This window comes from Penicillium odoratum (assembly GCF_028828045.1).
Source record: "Penicillium odoratum strain IBT 22623 chromosome Unknown utg000008l_segment0_segment0, whole genome shotgun sequence".
Taxonomy (NCBI): domain Eukaryota; kingdom Fungi; phylum Ascomycota; class Eurotiomycetes; order Eurotiales; family Aspergillaceae; genus Penicillium; species Penicillium odoratum.
The window spans coordinates 2,849,257-2,876,744 of record NW_026643150.1 but is presented as its reverse complement, the minus strand read 5'-3'; the positions used below and the strand labels follow the sequence as shown (position 1 = coordinate 2,876,744).

At 47.1% G+C, this 27,488-nt stretch overlaps 8 protein-coding genes across 8 annotated transcripts; 5 read left to right on the top strand and 3 right to left on the bottom strand.

Moving 5' to 3' along the window:
* Nucleotides 1–150: 150 nt before the first annotated feature.
* On the bottom strand, nucleotides 151–4,537 carry N7520_011290 (uncharacterized protein; the record flags this gene model as incomplete). Its single annotated transcript, XM_057145223.1, has 7 exons — nucleotides 151–872; nucleotides 934–1,256; nucleotides 1,632–2,687; nucleotides 2,752–3,676; nucleotides 3,741–3,905; nucleotides 3,951–4,143; nucleotides 4,196–4,537. 7 exons carry the CDS (start codon nucleotides 4,535–4,537, stop codon nucleotides 151–153), a joined length of 3,726 nt encoding a protein of 1,241 aa, XP_056990977.1.
* Nucleotides 4,538–4,997: 460 nt separating this feature from the next.
* Nucleotides 4,998–7,042, top strand: N7520_011289 (ATP-binding protein; the record flags this gene model as incomplete). The annotated part of the gene is made up of 3 exons (XM_057145222.1): nucleotides 4,998–6,331; nucleotides 6,381–6,526; nucleotides 6,588–7,042. 3 exons carry the CDS (start codon nucleotides 4,998–5,000, stop codon nucleotides 7,040–7,042), a joined length of 1,935 nt encoding a protein of 644 aa, XP_056990976.1.
* Nucleotides 7,043–8,186: 1,144 nt separating this feature from the next.
* On the top strand, nucleotides 8,187–9,329 carry N7520_011288 (glycoside hydrolase family 16 protein; the record flags this gene model as incomplete). The annotated part of the gene is made up of 3 exons (XM_057145221.1): nucleotides 8,187–8,277; nucleotides 8,334–8,611; nucleotides 8,679–9,329. The coding sequence occupies 3 exons, from the start codon at nucleotides 8,187–8,189 to the stop codon at nucleotides 9,327–9,329; spliced, it is 1,020 nt and encodes a 339-aa protein (XP_056990975.1).
* A 1,800-nt stretch (nucleotides 9,330–11,129) lies between these two features.
* Nucleotides 11,130–11,647, top strand: N7520_011287 (uncharacterized protein; the record flags this gene model as incomplete). The annotated part of the gene is made up of 2 exons (XM_057145220.1): nucleotides 11,130–11,465; nucleotides 11,531–11,647. The coding sequence occupies 2 exons, from the start codon at nucleotides 11,130–11,132 to the stop codon at nucleotides 11,645–11,647; spliced, it is 453 nt and encodes a 150-aa protein (XP_056990974.1).
* A 2,078-nt stretch (nucleotides 11,648–13,725) lies between these two features.
* On the top strand, nucleotides 13,726–14,976 carry N7520_011286 (MIP transporter; the record flags this gene model as incomplete). The annotated part of the gene is made up of 4 exons (XM_057145219.1): nucleotides 13,726–13,975; nucleotides 14,062–14,616; nucleotides 14,735–14,805; nucleotides 14,899–14,976. The coding sequence occupies 4 exons, from the start codon at nucleotides 13,726–13,728 to the stop codon at nucleotides 14,974–14,976; spliced, it is 954 nt and encodes a 317-aa protein (XP_056990973.1).
* A 742-nt stretch (nucleotides 14,977–15,718) lies between these two features.
* Nucleotides 15,719–17,241, bottom strand: N7520_011285 (phosphoinositide binding protein ATG18; the record flags this gene model as incomplete). Its single annotated transcript, XM_057145218.1, has 5 exons — nucleotides 15,719–15,761; nucleotides 15,827–16,670; nucleotides 16,735–16,894; nucleotides 16,964–17,118; nucleotides 17,190–17,241. The coding sequence occupies 5 exons, from the start codon at nucleotides 17,239–17,241 to the stop codon at nucleotides 15,719–15,721; spliced, it is 1,254 nt and encodes a 417-aa protein (XP_056990972.1).
* A 4,676-nt stretch (nucleotides 17,242–21,917) lies between these two features.
* pps1 (tyrosine/serine/threonine protein phosphatase PPS1) lies at nucleotides 21,918–24,157 on the top strand (the record flags this gene model as incomplete). The annotated part of the gene is made up of 5 exons (XM_057145217.1): nucleotides 21,918–22,659; nucleotides 22,711–22,797; nucleotides 22,851–23,741; nucleotides 23,801–23,978; nucleotides 24,031–24,157. 5 exons carry the CDS (start codon nucleotides 21,918–21,920, stop codon nucleotides 24,155–24,157), a joined length of 2,025 nt encoding a protein of 674 aa, XP_056990971.1.
* A 759-nt stretch (nucleotides 24,158–24,916) lies between these two features.
* Nucleotides 24,917–27,346, bottom strand: N7520_011283 (mismatch repair ATPase MLH1; the record flags this gene model as incomplete). Its single annotated transcript, XM_057145216.1, has 4 exons — nucleotides 24,917–26,614; nucleotides 26,672–26,938; nucleotides 27,004–27,183; nucleotides 27,245–27,346. The coding sequence occupies 4 exons, from the start codon at nucleotides 27,344–27,346 to the stop codon at nucleotides 24,917–24,919; spliced, it is 2,247 nt and encodes a 748-aa protein (XP_056990970.1).
* Between the last annotated feature and the right edge of the window lie 142 nt (nucleotides 27,347–27,488).

Here is a 27,488-nt window from a genome sequence, read left to right as displayed (position 1 = left end):
TTTCTTCATTCAACGGGACAAATAGAACAGCATGGAGTGCTCTAATGAACACTGAAATAAACATTAGGTTTAGCGCATTAAATTTAAAATAGATTTGGCTATACTGATCTTACTTCAATGTTCATCATGGGTTCCTAAATGCAACGATATTCAAGAACATGACAAAAAGGCATTCCGGGTCCAATTCAAACCACTCCGAATGGGAACAGTAAATTCCCTGTCCCCATCAACAAATGCGCCGCGTAGCGCCTTATAATTATTCATGTCACTTCTCAAATCTTCAGACACCCCATCACTTTCCGAATCCCAAGCCCGCCACCCACGGCCATGTGGAATCTTCCAGCGAATTACCACAGGCGATGAAGTGACATCCTCTATTTCTTCATCCTCCAGCTGAGCCTTACTAGGCTCCGTTCTTTGAGTCAGACATAAGAACATCTCGTGGTCCTTAGGCGAAGTTCTGTGTCGGTACAGCAAAATTGGGTGAGCTTTCACTGTTGAAGATGGGAAGTATATGGGATTTATGAGTGTTTGCACTGGGACTTCGTCACTGTTCGTCTCAATTCTTGTTTGGCGTAAATCAAACTTGATGAATTTTGGCTCGCAGGTGAGAGAGGGAAGTGCGACCACCACCTCCTTATCTCCCCAGTGTGCAAGGAAGAAGTCGGACGAGAGGCTTTCCAGATTTTCTGAAAATTTGTACACAATGTGTTGTTGAGAAGAGCTTAGAGCATTTGGGAGATCTTTCTCCTTGCTGTCTTCAATGAATGGTCGGGTGGAAAGCGTCAATTGACACGTGGAATTGTTTGGTTCTTGAGTGAAGGAAGCACGTAGAGAATGAAGAAACTTTCCATCGGGAGAAAAACGCAGCTCTATGAAGAAAAAATTAGCCAAAAAAAATACATTCGTATATCCTGTGCTTGAAGAACTTACGCTGTGACAGTATAGCTGTACCAGGATCTTCGGCATCTATAAGGTCTTTTGCAATGTGCCAATTTCCAGTGTCGAGATTGGCTATTATAGTCTGACCATCAGTGGAGTCAAGGATGATCATAGGTGAAGACGGGTGGATTGCATACGCAACACCACCACGATGCCGATTTCCCAAGGCCAGTGGGATCCAGACAGGTGGGAATGGATCGAGGGCAATGATTGCCCATTCCGTTGCTATCTTTTCTGGGTCTTCAGCTTTACCACATGGATTTTCGTGCTGACCGTCATATCCAGAGTCAGAATTTGAGTCCGAGTTCGATTTGCTGTATGTCGAAGACCCCGGGTCGGAATCCGATTCGGAATCTGAGTCTGAAGCTGAGTCGGAATCTGAATCCCAATCCAATTCCGAATCCAAAACTAGGGCAGGTTGACTTCGCTTTCTTTCTTTGATTAAGTCCCGCGAGACGTGAAAGAAGACGACTGGCCCTTGTTTTGACGTTTGGTAGTCTTTCCATCGAACCCGCCATGAATATCCCAGTGCCATCTTCCGCCATGATATTGGCGCTGAATATGTCTCACATGAATCTCCAGCAGATCGTCGTAGCAGTAGATTTGCTTCATCAAAAGCTAGCATCATGATACTGGGACCAGATTCTTGTAGTAGAAACGCTACTCTTCTATCATTTAAGGTGGCTGACCCGAGGTCCATATTAAATCCCTCGTGGAATTTCGAGTCTTTGCAGAATATTGGGACCCGATGGTAATGACACAGGCCAGAAGGTTCGTTGCTCTGTCGAGTGACCAGGTCCACGAATAGCTTTCCTTTGGAAAGAGTGACGGAACTGAAATGAAGATTGGAGACATCCTCAAGGTGCATCTTTTCACTCGCTCTCCAGATGCGTATTCTCTCAGAGTGGTGAAAGTTTGTTCCGAGTTTGGATTTCATAGCTCTCAATGGAACGCATTGATCTAGAGCCCCAGGTCGAGAAGCCAGAACTTCATGCCAATCGTGTAGGAAGGAACAAAAATCATTATCCATTTCTAGTCCATGGCTGCAGTGATCTTTCACCCAGCTAGGTAGTGGGACTCCGAAGCAGTAGTCCCCATTCAGGTCTTCTCGACGAAGGCCCATCAGGTAACAACCATCTGATACTTCCGCATAGCGGCCAAATAGAAAAGGGGCAGTGTAGCTTTGAACGGCTATGCAGGTCCAAAAATTTGGACTTTGCATGAACCTCTGCACTTCCCAGAACGTCTCTCGACTATTATTGGTCTTATCGAAGAGATGGATGTGCCAAAAGGAAGCGGCATATTTCAAAAAGGCGTCTTCGATCTTGTCACATCCCAAAGCGTTTGGTATGTCCTTGAAGGACTTGTAGCGCTGGTATTGTAAGAGGGTAACGCAGTCGAGTCCAATCTGCGCAGATGCGCTGATTGGGTCAATAAAAAACTTCCGGATGAGTGGAAATTTATGCTGATCTTGGCTGAAAGATTTTTCCATGAGAAGATCGTCCGGGTTTTGGCGGAGGAAGTCAGAAATCGTTTTATGATAAAACTTGACAGTTGGATTATGCTCACTGCCCTTGGATGAGCGGTCAAATGAAAGCAGTGATCCACAAAGTCTATACACTTGTTCTTCATGAGGCTGACGTCCTGCTGAGTGATCTGAAGCCCCGCGTCGAATCGCAAGTGCATTGCAAAGTTCATTCCAGGTGATTGACTTGCGAGCAACGGATAGAATTATGAATATTCGTCTTTTGGGGTCTTAGGTACGAATCCAGTAGTATAAATATAGGGGCAAATGTAAAAAGTTCATACCTTACGAGATCTTGTTGGCCGTCGGTTTTGTCGCATAATTTCAGCAAACTGCGCATGTAGAACCCGGATAATCCCTTAGGAAACCCATTTAATGCCTCTGTAATGTCATCATCACAGGTCACGCCTTCTCCCCTTAACGTATTGAGCAAGAACTGAGAGTATAGAAAGCTTCCTTCGCTATAGTCGACGAAGTTTTCGATTTCATCCATGTCAGTGGTTACTGTTTCTAGCCCGTCGGCCAGAAAACAACGAATCTCGGCGCGCAAGGTGGATATTGGTGGTGATATTGTCAGTGCTTTCAATTGCTTCATCATGCCCTTGATTTCCCCATCAGGGCGGCTTGCGAAGAACCACTTTGTGGTACCGTAGACAGGCGCAGAAGTAATATCAGAAAGCAAGCGACAGAGTGTACGGTCATCCGAACATTCATCCAGTCCATCCACGATTAAATAGACCAGAGGGCATTGCTTCAAGAGTTGATGTAAAACTTCAATGACGAGTCCTGGCAACCTCATCTTGGGCTCATGGCGGGCCAGTTCCTCTTTGTAGAGCTCGATTACCCTATCTGGAATGCCGGTTTTAAGCATATTGAGCAACTGGAAGGCAAGAGCTCGAAGCCCCGTCAGTGGTTCTCTCTTCTTGAAATCATTAAATGAGTAAAAGAAACAAGCGGTGGGAAGACCTTTGTCGGAAAACTGAGTCACTACCGTTGAAGAAAGCACGGTCTTTCCAGAGCCTGGCGGTGCGTTGTACCAGAATATATTATCCGGCGAGTTCTTGTCTGACCACCGCTGAAACTGTGGATTTTTGAAGAGCCAAGTGCCAGTCTTGCCGTGTCGTCGATCAGAATTCACCTGTAGATCGCTTCGTACATCAAGATCGTCGCCCGCGCTGATCCAATTAAAAATTCCTTCTCTTAGCTGTCCTGTTGATGTGGTGAGTAAATGTGCAAAGAAAAACCACCAAGGTCAGATGAGCAAAGGACCGACTTTCTTGTTCTGCCTTTGCACGCTTTCTGTCTTCGTTGGAATGAACTGCTTCCTCTGCTTGAGCTATATCCATAACTCTGTTGCAATCTCGTCGTAAAGTCTTCACAGTCTGACCCACGATGTCGGAGAGCGGTGTAAATGCCTTCTTAATTGTACTAAGTAGTACTGCATTGTTTTAGAAATGATTATGAACTGTTGAATAGAACATACCGTTTTGGGAGAGAATCTTCGCTGCTGTAGCCCAAAAAGTGACAATGTTCTTATATGAGGCGACCAAACATGCACGGACTTCATTGGAGGTTTCATACGCAAGGGATATTTTGGCGTAGCACATTAAAGAATTTCCGATTTCGCTCATTGCATCGGAGATCTCCTCGAATATTGCGTTGGTCTTTTGTGCTAACTTCACAGCGTTCAGGTCAGCTTTCTATTCGATGAAGCCACAGCAAACTTACCCCCAAGACAAGCTTCGCGCCCACAAATGCAACACCAACTGAGAAGGGACTGGCATTCAACAACACTTGACAAGCCTCCAGCATACCCTGCAGACCATTTACAAAAGGCTGCAATCGTTCAAGGACTTTGATGGAGCCAGAAGACCTTTTCTGCGTTTCAAGAGTTTTGACAAACTCCAGCAGTTCGTCTGCGCATTGCTGTGTGCCATTTGGCTTCTCACCAAGAGCCAAGACTGAGCGTGAAAGCAAAACTTCCTTATAGAAAGGATTCTCACGATCGCTGAGTTTCAAGTTGTGGAGATACTCATCGATAGCCTGGGCGAAAGGGCTGATAACCGACATGGTGATAAGTTGGCGCTAGGGCCGATCCAGCACATGCGGGGTTCAGAAAGACGGGTGTTGGTACAAATGAACATCAAAGATTATATTGCAACTTGTGATGCCCGGGGCCGATTCTTTTAGAATGTGAAATAAAGAACTGGGAGTTTTGACCGAAAGAATCTTGGACCTCACGCGTTTCAACTTGTGGCAAGTGGAAGCGATTGGAATTTGGGGAAGGCGCGACGGTAGACTTGACATTAATGGTCATGGCTGACTTACGCTGCATACACTAAGCTCACTAGCCTTCAAAGAGGCGCCCAATCCGATATCGCTATTTACCGGCCAACCCGAAACCGACTCCCACTCGTTTCTGCTTATGACTGAGCCCCAAACCAGCTTCATTTGACTTACGTCTTCTGATTCCTAACATTTTACCGACCTCCAAGACCCGAACAACTCTCTTCAATAATCAAAAGTAAGCATGGATTCCGATGATACAGTGGGCGAGAAGTGCGAGTTCAAGGTGTACCGGCACATCAAGAAGAAGGATGGAGAAATCGCCGTCAAGGTGGTTACAAACGCCTTCGAGAGTCTCACATTTGGAGATGAAGACACTCCATATGCTCTTGTCATCAATCGGTATTTGAGCGAAAAAAACCAGCTCGAGAAGATCAGTTTGCAAATCAACTCCAGGCATATTCTCAAGGTCTTTCGTGAGGTGATCGGTTCATACCCAACCGTTCCATTCGATTTCTCTTCTTCTTTCACATTGGAAAGCCCTTTCCAGATGCTTTTTCACCACTGGGATGATCTGGATCAACGCCGTCAATCGACCGAGGATGTCGAAGAGCGAATGCACTTGAATCTTCTATTCGATTTCATGGAACATGAGATCGGTCATGATAGGAGTGTCATGCAGGCCATGGTGCGCAATAAGCAGATCAAGTATCTTAGCCTATGGTGCATCTTTCGTCCGGGTGACCTTGTTTTTCAAGAATTTCTAGGTCATCCGTGGCTTTTGAGATGTGAAAGGACAGCATATGAAGAAAGTAAGGTGACGGGCCCCTACTTCGAGGTGCATTGCGTCTATACAGACCACGATGGGATCTTGGCAGGCGAAACTAAGACCGTCATTAATATCTTTCAAAAAAGAAGCTTTGCTGCGGAAAACCCGGCGAATATCACCGATTTGCCCGTTTATCCTCGAATGTTTGTTGAGGAAAGGGACGAGCTAGAAGTTCGCGTTCGCGAACGTGGTCGGAAATTTCTCGCGCTAAATGAAGTCTCGATTCAACAATATGATGGCCAAGCACAGTTCTTGAAGGAGCCGAGCTTTGATTACTGGAATCCTGAAATGGCGGGTTTTGAAGGAGTTTGGCTTCCCCATGCCGAGCTAGGAAGGGTTATTGTGGATCGCAAGACTTTCCAGGAGGACCAATATTCAAACGGCACCAGAGTCAACTCAACGGAACCCGATCCTCTTCTGTGCCCACCCTACGAATTTGGATATTCGCTCAGCCGCAAAGAGTGGGGTCGCTATTTGGTTGACCAAATGCGCCCTGTTGAGTGGAAGGAGGATGTCTGGAATTCTTTGATCATCGGGGATCGTCAAAAGCTGGTATTGCAATCTCTGGTTAATTCACACAAGTTTCCGGGGGACGCACGCGACCAATCTCTCCAAAAAGGAAGAGGGTTGGTTATCTTGTTGCATGGAACGCCCGGATCTGGTAAGACATTGACCGCAGAGACGGCCGCCGAGGGGACCCAGAGAGCTCTGATAATGACCTCCCTTGGGGAACTCAACAAATGGGACAAGTGAGTAATCTAATAAAGTCCTCCATATTAAAAGGTCTGACAAGATTAGCCCATACGATTTCGAGTACCGTCTTAAGATGCTGCTTCAGTATGCTACTCAATGGGAGGCAGTCGTGCTGATGGACGAGGCCGATGTCTTTTTGGAGGCGAGAGACAACAGTGGCGACAACGCAGCAAGAAATGCTCTTGTAGCTGGTAAGATAATCGAAAGAACACATCTGCAATATTACATACAAACTCACCATTTATCTTTCAGTTTTTCTCAAGGCGCTGGAATACTTCAGCGGGATTGTGTTCCTGACAACCAATCGTATTACCTCATTTGACCGAGCCATGAAATCACGTATCCATCTCGCGCTCGAGTACACCCCACCCAGAATCGAGACTCGCCAGCAACTATGGATGCAGATACTGAAGTCAATTCCCGCCCACGAAATCGATCTGGATCCCGAAGATGCTGTCAATACGTTTGTGTCAGAGAAAATGAACGGTCGGGAGATTGCCAATGCCATCCATACGGCACGAACAATCGCGCGATTCCAGAAGAAGCCCTTAGAGATCGCGCATATCGACACGGTTTTGGATGTCTGGCGAGAGTTCGAAAACAGCTTGAAAAAGGCTTCATCCAAAGGCCCTGGAGACAAGGGTCTGATGATGATAGGCCGTACAAATTCTATCGTCCATGAAGAGAATGCTGACTTCAGGTCTTAGTCATTTTAAGAATAAAGCCAATTTATATGTTATTTATCACAGGACCGTAAAATGAGCAGACTGTACTGTAGTTGGTAGTAGGTAGAGCTCGGCAAGGTCAGGCACACCTAGGGCTGGCCTCGGCACGTTCCGATAACTACCAACTAGTGGCGAAACTGGGAAAAACAACAACCGCATGGTGGATCTACGGCGGATTAGGTGGGCTGAAAAGTCGGAATAGAATGTGACTTGTTAGGTCGAGACTAGCTTATTTTCAGGATGATCATTTGAACCACGCAACCCCTTGGCAAACTTGGCAAATTAGGAGTACATGTATCTGGATGGAGTACCGAGTACGGAGTAGTCCGTAGTCCCTCGGTACTCCGTGGTAGTCCTCACTATTCAATGAGCATTATTCTTGGAGGTGGATAATATATGCGTCTTTGACGAAGACCGCCATAATTAGCGATAATCAAGGATTGACGCGACGCGTACCAAGCGGGATCGCAGATCCGCTTCTTTCTAGCGCTTCGGATCTTTGACATTCCACGCCACCTTGGACGCGGCCATATCCAGCAAACACTGACCAAGCCTCATGTTCGCGTCTTCACCTTCACAGCCTCACTATTTGAGAATGATTTTCTTGGGGGTGGGGAGGTGATTCGACACCAAGTGGCCCTGGGGAAAAGGATTTTTGAGGGGAGTACGTACTCGGCCGGCTAGATCCGTCATAGTCTCAGTGCAAACCACGCAAGCGCTCTCGTCATCAACCAACCCAAGCTTTTTCAGTGGAGTCAACATTGATTTATGTCAACCATTGGACTTTGTTCTTGTGCGCCATCAATTGGTCCACTTTACCTCGATAGCGAATTAGCAACCAATCAATGAATTCACCGTGCCTGAAACACCTGATTTCTCTTTGATGAGTGGGGAAGTTGATGCCCCAAGCCATGGGCACAATGGCGTACCTTTTTTCGTGGCCATGCTAAGGGGAATATAAATAGATGATTTAACAATTCATCAGCCGGGCTATACCCGCATTTCGACCCAGGAAACTACCTTCGCTTCATATATATTGAGACCGTGGTTCTCTTGCTTTCGGTTTTCACCGTGAAATTCCTTTCGTTTTGAGTGCCGGATATCGCTCGCTTTTTCCCCATACAATATGAAGTCTTATCTGAAGTGGGCGGCCGTTACCCTGGCCGCGGCCCAGCTTGCTGCTGCTCAGACCTACACTAGCTGCAACCCGACCAAGAGTGCGTGTAATTTGACTCGATTTTGGATTGATTATGTTTCTGACCATCTTCAATAGAGACCTGCCCTCACGACAAGGGTTTGGACGAGTGGGAATACTATGTTGATTTCACCGAGTCCGGCTCGCTTGACGCCTGGAATATTACTGCTAAGCCTGTCACCCAGACCTCCCTCGGTGCCAAGTTTGAAATCTCCGAGGAGGGTGAGGCCCCTACCATTGCCAGTGAATGGTACATTTTCTTCGGTCACGTCGATGTCAAGATGAGAGCCGCCAATGGTACTGGTATCATCAGCACATTTATTTTGGAGTCCGACGACTTGGATGAGATCGACTGGGTAAGTCGTGCACACAGACCGGGAGTACATGTTTGAATCGTATCTCTGACCATGCATAATAAAACAGGAGCAAGTCAGCACCTACACTGACGAGATTCAAACCGACTACTTCGGCAAGGGTAACACCACCGGCTGGGACCGTGCCACAACCGTGAACGTCACCAGCCCCGAGACCGAATTCCATACTTACAGTATCGACTGGACCGCGGAGCGCATCGAATGGCTCATTGATGGCGATGTTGTTCGCACTCTGAAGTACGAGGACGCCAACAGTGGAAAGGACTTCCCCCAGACCCCCTCCCTGCTGAAGATTGGTATCTGGGCCGGCGGTGACTCCTCCAACTCTGAGGGTACCATTGAGTGGGCTGGTGGTGAGACCGACTTCGACGACGTTCCCTTCATTATGTATGTTGAGTCCGTCAAGGTTATCAACTACAACCCTGCCAAGTATTACAAGTACGGTGACAAGACCGGCGACTACTCCAGCATCAAGATGATGAACGCCTCCTCCTCATCTTCCACCCTGTCCAACACCTCTAGCAGCTCCTCCAGCTCCTCCAGCTCCTCCAGCTCTTCGTCTGGCTCATCTTCCAGCTCGAGCTCTAGCAGCGCATCGGCCTCGGCTTCCACCTACGCTACTTCTGCTGGCTCCATCCTTTACTCCTCCGCGTTTGTGGCTTCCATCGTCGCTTTCGCTGTTGGTGCTTTCCAGCTTTAAATAACTGTATATTGTTCTGAGCCATTAATCTGGCTGTTTGGGGATGGGATTGAGAATATAGATGTACCAACCGCTTTCGTTCTTTGACATATTTGACATATTTAATCCATGGGCTCGTTGAGATTCCAGATGTGCAACATGTTTGGAACATTGGAGCTCTCTATGGTTTTCCCAGGTGGATTGCCGTTTCATGAGTAATGATAGAATTTAAAAATTTCACAATCGAAAAAAAGGTTTCCCATATAAACACATGGTTTCGATTCCTATACCATTTGAACTTGATCCATTATAGTATCCAGTAGATCGATTTATGTAACCACAGAATCTTGGAACTAACTGGTGGTTTCTTTTCAGGCACTTGAGGAGATTCCAACACATACATTTGAGCAGCTGCTTTGATCCATGCACATGCGGATGAAGTCGCTTGGAGCTAGGCCAACTCGGTTGGCCGAGACGATACCCAGATGCTATATCATATGATATGTCTTACTCTCAAGGGCCTATGCACAAATACATAAGATCATGGCGATCATATCAAATGATCTTCCCCCTTGCCTTACTGCTACTTATATTAGCTGAGCTTTATCATTTAGTGCTTACGACACTAAATGATAACGCCCTTTTGACTTCTCAGCTGTCACACCACCAGATATCTATTCCAGGAACGCCACATGCGAGGGTTCTCTGGGCCTAACCTCTTTGGGCTTTTACAAATGCGGGGTGGTGCAGGACATCCCAAAGTCCGAGGAAAGAACTTGAATAAATTCAATACTTTCTCCTCACGAATTGGAATTTCATGCACACATAAAGTCGGTCGACATGGATTCATCTAGGTGAAAGAGGTAAAGCCATGACGAAGTTACTGGAGAGATCGAGAATATTTATGATGGCAATGAAGTTGATGAAGTGGAAATACCGAAGTTGATTATTGAAAATCATAAAGAGTTGGAGGCCAACTTTGTTCAAATGCTGGATACGAGACTACTTCCCCCGATGACGTTGATATGTATTGTAATTTACCACATGAGAGCTCATATTGTTTGTATCGCTTGCTGATCAGTCACGAAGATGTTTTAAACTATCTCGACCGAAATAACATCGCCATTGCAAGCCTCGGGACTTTGCAGTAGGATCTTGGACTTCATGGTAGTCAATACAACATCATCATCAGTTAGTACTTTGGGCTACTTCAAAATAGACCATAGCAGGATCTAACCAGAATAAGTCTATTTTTCGTCAGCAACATATTGATTCAAGTTCCAACCAATATGATACTCAACAAGATGAGGCCATCAGTGTTTCTGGTAGGATTCTGGATTGTCAAGTAATGACTCGAGGCTGACTTTCCACCAAGCCAAGTGTCATATGTTGCTGGGCCATTGTTAGCAGCTACACTGGCACGGTCAAAAGCTATCATGGATTGCTGGCCCTGGGTTTAATTCTTGGCTTGGTTGAAGCGCCGTTATTTCGTACGTTGTTCATCTACCTCAAAATCTCATATATAACATCTAATCTGAGTCCCACAGCTGGCGCCTTGTTTCTTTTTTCATCTTGGTACACAAGAAAGGCACTTGCAGCCCGGATATCGATTCTTTACATTGCCGCTCAGATATCCGATGCATTTGGGGGCCTTCTTGCCAGTGCGATTATGTCTGGGATGGATGGATGGAAGGGTTGGATTACCAGCATGGAGATGGCCATGTATGATCCATTAATGGAAATCCACAATCAATAGTCTAATACACTAAGTATTCAGTCCCAATTGAGGGGGCTTCTACAATCCCAGTGGCTGTTTTAGCCATGATGACCCTACCCGACTACCCAGAAACTACAAAGTGGCTCGTCGACGACAAATGCATATTAGCCATTTCTCGGCTAGCAGAAGAGGGAAATGAGAAAGACCATGATGAAGCGAACAGCGATTTTGAGAGCCTTAAAATTGCGTGCCCAGATCCAGTCCCCTACATTATCTGGCTAATGCAACTGGGACTGACCACTTGCGCCCGCTTTATCAACTTCTTCCCCACCATCGTCGAGGCACTGGGTCACGGCACTACAGAGACACTCCTGCTCTCCGCACTAGCGTACATGTTCGCTGAAATCCTGAGTCTTATCAACTCGCTTCATAGTGATCAGGTAAGTGAGCGCTGACTTCACGTTGTGTGGCCCCAATTATTCAGTAGCATCAGATTCGTCATTAGCGCCGTGACACTGAATGTCACAGCGCGGTATATCTCTACTTTCATGATGTCGATCTATGCGTCGTTTGGGTGCATTCTCTCCTGGGTATCTACTTCATTATCGCGTCCTCGCTCTAAGCGTGCCGTATTATATACAGCTGTGAACACAGGATATAATTTCGCGTCTATCTATGCTAGTAACTTTTATCCGTTATCTCAGGGATCCAGATACTGGCAGGCCAACGTAGTGAATGTGGCTTTCTGTGGAATGTGTGTTCTTATGGCGACACTTTTGCATTATGTTATACGGCAGCGTGATTTTCGTCTAGACAAGGCTGCTGATTTAGATTTTACAAATGGACGCGATCCGCCTGACGAGGAATCGGAGTGCTTGGTGGAAATGTCCTCCAAATTATCGGCGTTCTACTTGAAGACGTTGATAAAGGGACCTACTAAATCCACTCCCATTTTCACTAATTTCACTCCCATTCCTTGAACTAAGTGACTTGTATTTATTCTGCCACAACTTCAATACTATATATAAATATTATCGTCTACCTACTTAACTTTCTACTTAGTCTCCTACTCAGTATCCTATCCAGTAACTAGTCATTATATTATAAGTAAATCCACTTAATATACTTAAAAGCATGTGACCACTTAAAATATTAGCAGCTAATCTTAAACCTAAAGAAACATTTCTAGATTTTCTACCTTCTTTCATACTGTATCAATTTAATAGTCAAAGGTCTCCCTATATTCATAAATAGCGGAATAGAAAAGAAAGAGGGTAAAAAAAAAGAAGAAAAATCAAGTGGAAGGCGAAGGGGGAAAGAAGAAAAGTCTAGTGGAGGTTTCGAACGTATGTCCAAAAAGTCTGCGATGTACCCAAGTGATAGAGGGGTAAGACTAGCGCAATAAATACAAGTCACTTAATTTTTGGGCGGGAGTGAAATTAGTGAGAACGGGTGTGAATTTAGTAGGTCCCTTGATAAATTGTTAATTTCCCCATTTTCTTAAATTACATTCGCAGGTCTGGACTGTTGCTGCAATGTTCACTTAAATGTGTGGAACGGCATGGCGGCCTTGATAGTATCCAATATTCGGGAGGGAGTGGGAGAAACTTGAGACATGTTCTCGTACAAGAGCCCAACGTGTTTTGCTTTAGGCTTTTATCACTTATTTGGTATGGCACCTGGGAGTCATAAGCGGCAAGCCTTTAAGAATACGCTACTATCACCTTTCAAGCCTCCAGCTGGCAACAACATCCACAGGACCACTTCATACTACTTTCAAGGGTTTTAACCATTTTCCTAGCCCAAAGGACTTGATCAGCCTAGCCCAGGTGGAAAATAACAATGAATAATGCGGTTTAGCTGAGAATTTCCCAGGAGTGTAGGTGTTTTTAAGCCATAAGCAAAATATTCGACGTTTGACTTGTACAATTCCCCGAGGTCTCGCCGGGGATTTAATAGGCAAACAGGTTAGCCTTGGTACTGTTTTACATTCCTTACTTGTACTCCAGATCGATCATTAAGACAATTTTCGACTCTTCAACGTACATTCTCTTTTGAAGGAAAGCGGGTCCGGGTCGAGACCATTTCTTTGACTAATACTTCGTCGTTGTAGTCCAGATCGTCCGCCGAACTACGTAGGTGTGGAGTTCTATGGATCTACCTAAATGTTAGCTGTTATTCATATTAATCATAGAAAGTGGAATGAGACTGCATAATGTTTTCTAGGTGGCTGGCCCAAAGAGTGTGTTTTGGGCGAACTGCACCTAAACTATTGATTCGAATCCAATAGGGGCGATCTATCGATTGATTCCAATATTACTCATAGGATTATAAACGTAAGGAATCAAAACGAACCGAGTTGATCTAACAAAGAATTGACTGCAACTTACTCCCCACAATGTCGTTCTCTGACAATCAATGTATTGATGCAGATAGCCCACGATGGACCATGATTGGGCATCCAAAGTTGGCCGGCACACCTCTTGACCAGCGAGACCCATTTAATTACACAAGGACCAACCAATAAGAAGAGTGGAGTGCCTGGATTTCACCGGATAGCACAAATCGAAATCTCTGCCGAATTACTCAGCAAATTCGACCAATCAGTATGCACCCAGTTACGTTTTGGGCTTGTTACAGCCGCCCCTTGCAGCCAAGGATTGTCACATTCATGCCTAATAGTGCTCAAACTCAATCGTCATGGTTTCTTATCTACCCCAGTCTGAGAAAGGCGATCATGATCACCCGCATCTAGAGCCGGCTATCTCCTCGTTTGCCGGCCGACTTGGCGGTAACCAGGATTTTATCCTGGACCGGAATGATCCCAACAATGTCGCGATGCTGGAGAAGATGCCCGATGCGGCTCCGGAAATGACGTTGGGCGAGATCTTCGATCTAAAGGGCTTCTATAGTGCAGACCTATGGAAATTCGCGATGCTGGAATGCGTCGGTATGCTTTCTCCCGCTTCCCCCTCCAGGCCTCAATCGGGCCTGTTTGTGTGCTTTTTGCTCTGTCTAACACTCCTTTGCGTATAGCGAGTCTTATGAACGTCTTTATCTCTAGTTGGGTCACTACGCATCCAATGGCGGCGACTACCTACCCCACGGCTGGTGCTGGCATCTATGACACCGTTACCTTCTTCTCGCCGCTATTCGGAGGCATCACCAATCTCCTCATGACTCCACTACTGATCTACACCTTCGGCGCATCAAGTGGAGGCCATATTAGCCCGACCATCACGATGGCGTGTTTCTTTGCGCGGATCATCTCCTTCCCGCGTATGGTGCTGTATGTCACAGGGCAAACGCTGGGCGGTGCTCTGGCTGGTTTCGCACTTAACACGGCCTACGGTAACCGGAACTTTACCGTAGGAGGATGCCACATCGACACGAGCTTTGTGGCTCCTAAAGACGGCCTGGTCATTGAGTTTATGGCGTGCCTAATCGTGATTTTTCTGTCTTTCGGCGTCGCCCTTGACCCTCGACAAGCCAAGGTCTTCGGCCCTGCCGTTGGTCCGTGGTTTGTAGGCATAACAATTGGAGTGGTTTGCTGGGCAACCGCTTTCACTCGCGAGGGATATATTGGAGCGAGTAAGTGCAACAAAATCAGGGGATGAAGAAGAAAGAGCCCCGGGGAATAAAAGGAGGTGGAAAACAATAATATAAACTATCAGGGGTACTTGGGACCAGTTAAATAACCATTCTGCAGGTCTTAACCCAGCTCGGTGCTTCGGGGCCTATGTGGCGTCTGAGTTTCCCACTTATCATTGGATCCACTGGGTGAGTTTCTTCAGCCGTGTTTGATTCGCGATTTAACACTGGCTTTATGCATTATGAATCTCTTATCATTTTTTGTACTGACTTTACGTACAGATTGGACCACTAGCCGCTTCTATCGCGCATGGTTTGGTTTACTTTGTTGATCCACTTTGGACGGCAAGCCGGAGTTGACCGTGATTTGTCACTCGGCCGCCCTTATCTTTCGGAGGCCGCCTCCGACTGATTTAGACTTGGACGGCAACAAAAAGAGTTTGTACATGAATTACCTAACATTTTTGACGTATATAGGCTGGGGACTTGACGATTCCGATTTGTGCAATACATTAGAAAGCGACAGACTTGCATAGATAGACATAGATTAGAGCCCTTGATTGGGTCCATGAGCAATTTGAGTGATTTGCATTTACACGAACCATTTAGTCAACTAGGCCGTGGGTAGTTAATAATTATCATATCTCTATTTACGTACAAGGTTAAGCTGGTTATCGAAATTTCATTGCGCGTGTCATGTCTAGAAAAGTCCGTGGAATATCGAAGGCTCGAACCATAGCCACAGACGCAGCCACAAGCCACAAGCCGCAGCACATGACTGGAGATCAAAGCCGTGGTTGACTGACACCAAAACTGAATGGAAACGCCAACGCTCGGAACGAGGGGAGTATCTGGCCGAAAACATAACGAGGAGAGAGCCATCCATGGAGATCCACGATGCAATAATCAAAATAGTGTGATATATCAACGCCGGTGAGAAACAACTGAAGACCCAAAGAAAGTTGCCTCATTTTTCATCACCTTGAGGAGAACCTTGCTCGTGGCAGATTGGTGCGATGTATAGAGCATATAATGCACACAACGCAAAAAAAGGAGGCCACATTTTCTTGGTGGAGTAGAATGTAGGAAGGGATCATCTATTTTAGTAATCCATCGTGCCAAGCCTGTCATTCGAGTCGACAACTCTAAAACCAGTGTTAGCGAAACGGAAACTAGAGTAGAATTTTTATTTCGTTTTTGAAAAACTCACGAATATTGCTTGGTGAGGGTTCCCTCCCCACCCTTCGACAGGTCGATATTGAAAACGTAAAAGTTCCCATCACTGGTCACGACCATCACTTGAGGCGTGTTGCTGCTCATGGCGACCACACTCCGAAGTGGCCCATTGTTCCCGGGCGCAGCAGGCCCCTGCGATCGGGGGAGTTTTATCCATGCAAAGTCCCGTGCCGGCTCCCACATCTCGCTGACGCCCCTGGGAAGGTAGCCACCCACGCGAGCAGCCACAGCTCCTCCAACGTTTTGAGACGTTCGTCGGATCATTCCGATCAGAGTACCATTGTGCCTTCTGGCTGCCTGATCCGGGTCGCTCGGCTCATCTTCGTCTTGGCCACTTCCAAATGAGCTAGCCCCAATGCTGGCGTTGCGACCGACAGGTGAATGCGCTGAGGATGCATCCGATGAAGGTCCTTGCTGTGTCAGCTTGAACAAGTGGATGGTTTCCGTCGACGAAGAGACGCAGAGAAGTGTGGAGGTGGTGTTAAAGGACATGCTGTAAATCCGTGAGGGCATCGAGCCGCGTCGGAATTGGTACAACTTGTGGCCGTCGGGAACCGAGAACACGCGGATGATAGTTCCCTTGTCCGAAGCAGTTGCAAGCAGAGATCCGTCGCTGTTCAGAGTGATACAGGCCAAGGGGGACCGATGAGCTTCAATGACATTGATAGCTTCGAGCTTCTCTGCATCGAAGATCAGCACATCGCCGGTAGTAGGTGAGACATGCGTTGTCCCAGGTGGAGCATGAGCCGGTTGCTTAACCGTCGCAGGGGCCTTTTGGGGCAAAGGATATGCCATATAACAATTATCCGATGACGGTGCTAATGCACAGATAGCTTTATAGACATTAGTGAATTGTGGGAGAAAGCGACAAATGGGACATACCGTGCGGGTTGGGCGACGTATCGATCGTGGACAAAAGCTTCATCGTTTGGATGTCATAGACGTAGATCTGATCCTCCAGCACAATGACGAGACGTTTACGATTCAACTTGACAGCCAGAACCGTTGTCGGAAATGTCAATTCACATATTGTGCACTGGCGCTGTAAATCAAAAAGTCATCAGATCCTGATCAAGTCTCTAATGAACGATAGGTGTCTTGCGCAACAAACCTTGGTGTTCGTGATCTGTAACCGCCGAGGTGAAAGAATAAGTGCCACCAACGAGGTCGAGAAGAGCATCTCGATCACCGCGATATTGCCTTCTTTCGTTTCATAGCTCTTAGCAAATGGATCGGTGGTGAAAATGCGGAATCCCTTCGCGGTGGCTAGCTGACGTCAATAAATATGCTCCGCAACTAAGCTATCTCATACTGGACCAGAAAAAGGAAAAACTCACCAACAGCCAGGTAGCTGTAGTCTTGGTTGAATGTCACAAAGTTCATCGCCATCTTGGAGGCGCTAGGAGTGATAGTAGATGGAGTTGGTAGATATCAAAGCCGCGGTGACCCCGCTTGGGGAGAGACGCGTGATGGGGCTAGGACAGCAAGGAGTCGCCCGTCATCGGTTGTGCTCTATCATTGCCCTTCGATCTCACGGGTATACGAAGTGAAAGGGTAAAGATGTGGAAGAGGGCAGGTTGTATCTTTTGAGGAGTTCACAAGGGAACCTGCTCGTCGCAAGTGAGAGGTCGCTGGGCGCTTGGGCCACACCTTGATTCTCCACCGCCCTACGAACTCCTTATCGATTGAATCACTGTTTCCCCCTCAAATCACTCCAAGCTTCACGCCATGGCTCCAAAAACACGATCTGCCATAGCGGAGTCAAGCAAGGTAGGAAAAAGGGCGAAGATGCAGTCATTGGGGTATGTTCACTAAAACCACGGCATTTGCCATGGCTAATCGACTGGGAACCTAAAGTATAGCATCCAAACGGAGCACCAAGATGATCTACTAACACAACCCCATCTCTTCAGCTTCTTCGTTAAAAGGCCCCAAGAAGACCACCTATGATTAACCGTAGCTATAGGCTACGAATGTACCCAGATAATTACGGAGAAGGAGCGACAGTTGATTACAAACCTTTCAGACAAGCCCAAATTCGTTCTGAACCTCAGACGTGGATTGTCAGTGTTATGGGTGTAAAGCTAAGAAAAAGCGGTATTGATTCGTTGTCATTCATGCTTCTCGATGAGGAGCAAAGTCCGATGCGTAAAGGACACACTGTATTTGTCGACATGAACTAAGAAAAGTTCATGGTTCATAAGAATGCCATCCGTCAAATCCAGGAGATCACAGGGCACTCGATGATGTGTCAATAGCCCTGGCTATTGCGCCATGGGGTGTGACCTGAAGGATATCAGGAAGTCAGTTGGCATGTTGTAGAACAGCATTTTGCAGATTACCGACTGCTATGTACTGTTATTCGCACAAAATGTGCCGAGCGCTTCCGGCCAGCTTGCTCTGAATGCCCATTTCGCTGTTGATAAATGTGGTCACCGGCGATACAGTACCTTCTCCCAGGTAAGGACAAGGTCTTCGTCTGTCATCATGGTGGATTAGGTGAACAGGCTCTGTTGACTTCAACGGGATAGTACGTCGGGGAAAGTTGACGAATCAGAGAGTACCTCTTCATCGCGTGATATTCCCACACTAATGTGCTACAGTATCACGCCACTGGATGGCACAAGCGATGCTTAGCTAGCGGGGAAACGTCACCGAGCGATCACCTTTACGATTGTTGGTTCCGCCAGGTCTGGTCCTTAGCCGCAGCCACTAACGTTTGAATCAACAAGGGCTAGGCCTGAACAGCTGGCTCATCTGGGGTGACGAAGTCGAACAAAGATGGCGAACAGTCGAGATCACCGGTGGCATTTTCGGGGGTCGTTTTTTGGAAAGATAAATGCCATTTCGGCATCCTATCTAGTGGCATTGGAATTGACGGGAAAATCCCCGAAGATACCAGGACATTAAGCCATTCATGCGTAATGAACTTTTGCAGGTTGACTTTGTGGGCATCACTCAATATATGCGAGAAGCTTCGCTGTGGCTTTTCCGAAACATATCCAACCAGATTCGGAGCCAAAGTCACCCCTCAATTGATTCCAGCTGAGATGGAAATTTTGCTTTTGGATTCGAAACAAATCCCAAACCCGCCAAAGATGACGAGTCCATGCAGCCAGACCCTCATCTCTACAATTGGACTAGGAAGTGCATATGCAGGCCATAGACCATTGCTTACTAGTCACTTCGCATACTTTGTCCCGTGCCGATCGGGGAATTTTACTCGTTAGAGGTGCACTGTGTTTCCTGCTTGGAACAGTCAGGACCGAAGAAACCTGGTTGCAGCCCTGCGATTTCGTAAATGAATTCGTGGGAAATTTTTACTCCAAACGAAGTCCTCCCCAATTGATCAACTGCATCTCAACCGGATACCGGATAACAGAGTGCAGATCCCCCGGGTCCGAGTCATAACGGCTGCGCAATCCCAGCAGATTGTCGCCAATGGCAGACCAGTCGTCATTGGTCGCTCAGATATCAGACCCTGCACGAACTTTGGATGCAGGAATACTTGTCGGCGATGATCCCAACGCAGCTACCCGTATCGCACGGCAGGTCTGCAAGCTAACCGCACTATTTCTTCACAGGTGTGCACGAAGCCCAATCGGAGCAGATGAACTCTCAGGCGAAGAAACTTGCCTCCGTGACTTGGGAATTGGGCACTTTTCTTCAGGAGGTTCATGCCTGTGGCCGTTAATATCACCGATCTATTTCAGCGGAGCAGCCATCTAAATTGCCGGTGAGTTTGGCATATAAATTTCCCCACTCTGCACCATGATGTCAAACTGAGCGAGTGTCCGAGTCGGATTTCCGAGACTGCTCATAGCTCCTATCGAGTTGAGAATCTGGGGACCTGTTATGGTTTGGCTAATCATGATGTGAGTACACTAGGTACTTCTACCACCCCTCCTCCCCACTCAAAACTTACTTCCTGCAGATGTATTTTAAGTTTGAAACATGTACCAGGAAAACGAAGTCTACCTCTACTTCATGTCTATTGACTGGCCAAAGTTTTGAAAGCGGGTCGTGTGTATTTGGTGGAGTATTTACTTAGACCTACCTGGAGGTTGAAGTAATCTAGTAAAAGAAAAACAGTGCACATCCAAATCCTAAACTGGTACCGAATAGGTAATGGGCAACCTATTAAGTCAAATCCATGGCGAACGACGCCTAGTTCTGCCCATATGTTCCGACCCTATGATATTCAATGGATTCCTCAACATAACCGGTAATTCAAGTTCCACACATCAATATATTCCAAACCACCGGTCCGAACGTATATATCCCAGGAACGTCGCCACAAGAACATTTGAAGCCATTCTACATCTGCAGGATATCCTGTTCATCCCACCGCTATGGTTACACACAGCGAGCTCAGTAAGCGTTGCGGTGAACGTTTTCTTCCGCAACCTATCTAAGGGGTACACCGCTGATCGCGATGTATACGAGAACCGGGATATACACGCCTCTGAGAAATCCAGACAGAATCTCCGACCTCTGACCTCGGACATTTTCTTTGACGTCCCATCCGACATGACTCGTTATTTTTACCTGAGATGGTTAGCGCAGGAGTTACCAGATATTGCCGACCAATGAATGGCAAATGAGCCAGGGTCCCTTTGCTCTTAACCGGATTTCTTGTTTTCTTGGTTTTTCTTAAGTCATTATGATTGTTTTGGAGCCAGGATGGATATCATGTACTGCGTATGCGAGGGGTTTTGGTCGAACCCCTGTTGTGCTACCTTAGATCAGAGGGGTAGACCTTGTTTTTTAGGCACCGGCTTTGTGGTTAAGGGCAGTACCTGGTTGGGCATCTGCATTCACGAAGTATTCAGTAGGGAATACTTTTTCTTCCTGCACGCACCCTCTAAGCGGATCATGACGATCCGGGGTTGGCCCCTCCTCATCCATCTGGATTTAAATGTACTAATGTCTCGATTCGGGAGTATACGTACTTTTGGCATTGGGGGCTTGAACGTAAACCAAAATAGATTATGATAACCGAAGGAATATATTTGAGTTTTCTTTACAACCATGGAAGTACAGTCTAGATCAAGATGATTATCTAGGAGGCAAAATGTGTGATTATCATGAGCTGTCTTTTCCGTGCGGGGGAAGGTAAAAGGCCTTTGTGCTTATGAGTGGAGCGAACGCACGGATGGCTAGGAATCTGGACCCGACAAGACAGATAGCTTGGATCAAATCTAAGAATCTCATCGTCATCGGATTTTTGTCTTGTTTGATGATTGGTTGTCCATAGGGCAGTGGCCTGTGGAAAGCCAAGCCCGCTTATTCGTATGAACCTATCACTGTCAAGGATTTTAGAAAGAGGGGGAACCGGGGAGGTTATCCGGCTTATTATCTTTCCTGATAAGTTACGCGCCGGCTTAGAACCAAGTGGAGTTCTTGAGTGGAGACTGAAATGGGGGGCCGGGGAATACGGATGACGATAAGTGATGATGTTGACTTTGTGGTTGCACTGAACTATCTAAGTTGTTGTCATTGTATGCATTAATATCACAATATACCCGAGTCCTGGGCGTTAACCTTTTCCCCATATACAAGTCATATAGTAATTTCCCTCCACAACTCTGTAACTCCTTTAACTCTTCCAACTCTTCGTCATCCCCCCTCCCTTTCAAACTTCTTAAAAGCATACATACCCAACAAATTCGCGTATGCATTTCATTCCGGTTCATTCCTGATCCCTTGCGCAACACCTTATCAGCGGCGTTTGACTGGTTGCGTGGACCCTTGATAATTGGTCTCTGCTTTGCCCCCTCCCTTCATATTCCCTAGTGGGTCGCTACCCGATTCCACTCTCCACATCAACCATCGCATCTTCCATCCTCCATCTTCTCAACACATCTGTGCTCGACATCATTGCCAGAGAATCCACTTGAGAGAATACGTGTATTTCCCAAGAAAAACAAACGTTCAGAGTGCCTGGACTCGTTTCAAGCTCAGCAAAGGATGGAATCGTGATCTCCTGATCTTCCGCTTGTCTAAATCCTATTGAATACACCCACTTTACGATCGCTCAAAAGTTCCCTTGACTACGTCTCATCATGGCGACTGTCATCGTGCAGCAACAGCACTCGCTGAGCCATTCTACCTCTCCTTCCCCTACCATCGTCCACCGATCAAGTCCAATCCCCAACAAGCATCTACCTGTGTGCCCCACGGGTCCATCTCCCGCAGAGCTGGTCGCACCGGAATCACCAGTACTGCGATCGGGGGACCACGATCAGGTTTCCTCATTGCTCTATCCCCCTTTCCGCTACCATACAATCTCCAGCCCACCAGGCTCTCGAGTGTATGGCATTGATGCCCAAGCCTTGGCCGACGCGTTGGAATATCAGGCATCGCAACCTCTACCCGACCCTACCAGCATGTTCCCATGGCTTCATGGACTGAATCCCGCCAACCACCTTCAGTTGGGATTCTTCTCCAGTCGCAAGCGCACACAACGCAAGCCTCCAACCGCCTGGCGTGGAATCACAATTGTCAAGGTGGGGGGTGACCTCTCTAAGTCCCGTATCAAGGGCGCTGTGGCGCCACATGAGGTCATTTCTTCGACGTCGCGTTTCTTGATGGCCGACCCACCAGAGGGATTCTCCGTCCGAAACTTTCAGATTCAAACTGCCAAGTTGGCTCCGTTGTCAGATATCGTCGTCTATGGCGAGGATGGCATCGAGCGCGACAAACTGCTGGCTGTAGCGGATGAATTTACAATGGCACAAGCAGCCTGGCGGTTCAAGTTTGATCCGTTGCAGGATCGAAAGCCATATAATACTTTCGTGCTCACGAGTAAGTGCCATGCACTTCTGTCTTGAAGACCTGATACTGATTCCTCTGTAGGCAGCTTTTCTGAATTTGAGCAAAAATGTCCTTTTTGGGTCGGCGTGGATTCGAAGGGCGAACTTACCCCTCACTCCATGGATTTCAGTCAGTTTTTTTTTTCGTTCTGATCCTCAAATAGCATGCTGACAGCTACCCAGGCCAATGGGAAAGACGTGAAATGTCTGAAATGTCCGCCGCCTCCGAAATCTCACAGAATATTTGGCTCGGCCCAACTCCCGATTACATCATGCGACCAGGCGAATTTCCTGTACCCAGTCCGAATCCATTTGACCTGTTGATCGAAGCAAGCGATCTAGCAAGCATGCCGGGACCTCGCTACCTAGCGCTTGTTGACCAGAAGCTCGAGTCAGGTCCCCAACATATTGAGTTCCCCTCGTCTGGATCTGTGGTGCTTCCGTCTGGTAATAATCGGGAAGTGGAAGATATGGTCAACACCCTTCGATGGTTGTATTACCTGGCTCACCCTGAGCCTACCGAGGTGACTGACAACCAAGGTGATATTGAAATGCGAGAGAACAAAAAACCTTGTCGGGTGTTGATCCACTGTGCCGATGGCTATACCGAGTCTTCATTGCTTGCAGTCGCTTACTTCATGTTTGCTGAAGGTGTTCCAATCCATGACGCGTGGCTCAAGCTGCACTGCCAGAAAAAGCGAAACTTCTTCGCCTACCCGACTGATGTCGCGTATCTCACCCATATTCAGACACGTCTCTTGCAAGAAAGCCCCATGACCAAGCTAGGGCAGTCCATGGACCTGACAGATCCAGATTGGTTCCTGCAGATGGATGGCTCTTTGCCTAGTCGCATTTTGCCGTACATGTATTTGGGAAATCTCAACCATGCCAATAATGTTGGATTATTATGGGAACTAGGAATTCGACGAGTCCTAAGCATAGGCGAGGTTGTATCATGGACCCAAGATGAACGCGACAAGTGGGGCGAGAACAATTTGATGTACATCAACAATGTTCAAGACAATGGAATCGATCCATTGTGTCAAGAGTATGCAAAATGCTTAGAGTTTATTGGTAAGTTAATGATGTCTATGGATCTGGTTCCTTCTTAGGGGTTTAACTGATTTGAACAGAGAAAGGAAAGAATGAGGGCACAGCAACTCTGGTTCACTGCCGTGTCGGTGTGTCTCGTTCTGCCAGTATTTGCATTGCACATGTCATGGCGGAGAAAGGTCTTACCTTCCCTAATGCATACTGCTTTGTCCGCGCTAGACGCCTGAATGTTATCATTCAACCTCATTTGCGCTTTGTGTATGTTTCCTCTCAAAGATTCCCCTCTCCCAGTTAACTAACATCTTTCTAGCTACGAGCTTCTTCAATGGGAGGAATTTCAAAACAAGAAACGCAATATTCCCAAAACTCGAGCAGCAGAGTGGGCAACTGTCTGCCGTGAAATTGCACTTCTGAATAAGCCCTACTCGCGACACTAGAGCAGCCTTGATGTCAATTTTGACTTCGTATGCCGAAGACTAGGCATTGCAATCTTCCCTTCTATTCCTCATGTTCTCTTCTGCTTTTCCTACATTTACTGTTCATTTTGTCCCCATTTCCATTTTTTTCTGTTGCAAATACCCGGGGCTTCCTTTTCACGGGTGACACTCGATTGTTATGATGATTTGACACGACTTCTATGAGCGGGATGACTTATTGTTGGGATTTTTTTCATTGTGATATGGCGCTAGGCGTTAGGATATGGTGGGATGGGAGGATTCGGCAACCACGCGTTGAAGGTTAGGCCTTGTCGGCATGGGTCTTGTTGCTTCTCTATGAGACTTATTTGTCTCTTTATATGTTTTTTTTGACCCATTGCCATTCTTGTTCATCTTACATGTCTTGGATACTTTCTAGGGCTGCCTCCGGTGCCTCTTTTCATCGGCACTCATATAATTTCATTTATCTTTCAAGGATATCGGCGATCATCCCTACAACGAGCACATCTACACTTGTTCGTGAGTACTTAGTAGTATCTGGTATTTTGATTTCACGATGTCATCCAACTTTAGCTTTCTTGTTTGCTACTGGATTTTCAGGACAGGGGTTGTTGGAACAGGAATGAACATGGACATGCACATAACGGTGAAACATAGGGATATGATTTAATTTGAACTTGGAAATGTTGTTAATAAACGACACCAACACTATCTAAGACTGTTCTAATATAATAAATAGGATAAGTGTCGAAGTCTGCTTCAGCACCGCTCAAACACTCTATAAAGACCCTTGAGATCCGCTACCTCCACAACGCCCCGTAGCATGCGGGATGTAGCGACAAGTCGAGCACGAAGAGCTGGAAAGACTGTGTATTCCATCATTTGAACCATTTGCGCTCGACGAGTAACAATGAAAGGGTCTTCAGCCTCTGGGGCTGGTTCATCGGCACTGTCTTCAGTTGCGATAGGTTGAGAAGGCGGTACGGGAAGTTGTTCGGGTGTATAAAAGGCTGCAAGCTCACGTAAAAAGGTACGGAAGCACTCTTCCTCCCCAGACCAATCCACATAGGGGCCCAGCCGGAGCAGAAAGCGTGGAAGTTTAGCCAAAGAAGGAACATATCCCTTTAACAGCAATGGGATGGTGAGCAACTCGCCATCTTCACTGATTTTCATCGAGAAGTATTCGTCCAACATTTCGCGACGTTCAATCAAACTGCGGGATACGATTTCAGCAGCCTGAGAGAAGATTTTCTCAGCTCCTTCGTCTGCACTGTGAGACTCTTGCTGTTCCGCCTCGGCTGCAATGCTCAACAGATCAACAAGCTTTGGTGGCGGATCGAGACGGATTGTACCGAAGTTCCCGAAGTCTGTCAGGCCGACCTGGTAGAAAAACTCATTGCAGGCGAGGCCATAGTCTACTAAGTAGAGCTTGACTCCGGATTGAATGGCTGCCAGGCGTCTTCGCTCGTCTACAAGACCGACATAGGTATGCGAGGCGAACATCTCGGTTAGTGTATTATGCATAGTTGAACGAACGGCACCGCGCAGGGTTTTAATAGAAGACAGGACGATGCGGAGCGGTTGGCGGTCTGTAGTTTCGTATTGAAGTCCGTCGGCCTGGACAGAAGGGGGTAGGTTGCCGGACTCGGTAGATGTTTCGGGGTGAGGTTGTGAAGGAGAGGGAGCGAGCATAGAGGTGATTTTACGGACTTTTGAGTCCGTTCTGACGAGAGTGCTTTCATTTGGTCTTTTGTACGTTGCGGGTGTTGCGGGTGTTTTAGGCGTAGGAGTAGTAGCTATTCCATCTGCTGGACCCTCGCCAGTTTGGTCACGCGGGAGGGACTCAACAATTTGCACACCAGGCAAGAGAGTCTGGGTGAGAAATGTGCGACTTGAGTCGACCTGAGCTAGCTTAGACCGTATCTCATTGCAGACCATCTCAATAATCTCATCTTCGTTCAGAAAATTAACTTCACGTTTGGTCGGGTGCACATTAACATCAACCCGATGAGGCTCCACTTCCAAATCAAGGTAAACGAAAGGATGTCCACCCTTGGGTAGGAATGCGGAATAGGTTTGCTCCACAGCACGTTTTATGGCAGTTGATTCTACAGCCCGATGGTTGATGAAGAGCAGAATAGTTGTCTTCTTGACGTGGTAATTGGCATTGGTAGCAAGACCTGAAGCACGGAAGCCGAGCTTCTGGTCTGCAGACTCGAATTTAACCAATTCGTTTGCAACTGCACTGCCATGGATTTGACGGATCCGATCAGTTGTATTCGCGGCAGATGGGGTTGAGATGCTCACTCCAGAGTCACCGTGCTTCCGACACGAAAAAGCGACCCCTGAGCAATGCACCGCGTATCTGCCAACTACATCGAGGATTTTGGCGTATTCTTCGCTTGACGATCGGAATGCACGGCGACGACTGGGGACGTTGTAAAACAAGTCTTCGACCTGACGTCTCAGTTAGTGATACAGCATTTGGTTCCTGTACAGATAGTATGTACCCACCGTAATCTGGGTCCCTCCTCGCCCTGCTGTTGCTTTTGGGATTGCATTCTGCCCGGGCTTCGCAGGAACTAGTTTCCCTTCACCATAATGTGCCCGCCAGGCACAGCTGGAGCCGGCAGTCTTGGTAGTCACCATCAAATGAGCAATATGGCTAATACTTGCCAACGCTTCGCCACGGAATCCATAGGTGCCGATGGATGATAGATCCTCAAATTCCTTGAGCTTAGACGTTGTGAATCGCTCGCATAGGATCGGAAGATCTTCACGCTGGAATATGTCAGAGCCCGTAACTCTAGTCTGCCTCAAATCAACAAAAGTTCCGACCAACTCACATCAATTCCATGTCCGTTATCCGTAATTTGCAGCAGCTTCAACCCTCCATCCTTCACAAGAACCTCGATGGATGTGGAGCCCGCGTCGACAGAGTTTTCAATAAGCTCCTTTAAGGCGTGCATAGGAGCAACAATGATTTCACCGGCAGCGATCTTGTTCACGACATTAGGGTCGAGGGCCTGGAAGACGGGTAAGTATGTCGATTGAAAGCACAGTGGGCAGTGGAAAACTCGTTCATACCTTGATCCGCTTCGGCTTTGATGGCTCGGATGCATCATCCTCTTCTACTGGGCGCTTGGTGCCACGTTGATCGGGCGAATCAACTTCCATTTCGGCTTCCATGATGATTAAAGCGCCCGGCGCGTGTTAGGATCGTGAAGTGGAGAAGCAACGCGGAGCTTGAATTTGCGATAAGGCGATAACGACCGCATTTATCTCAGTGTGGAGAACTCCCGCCCTTTGCTCCTCCAAAAAGTTGACTCGA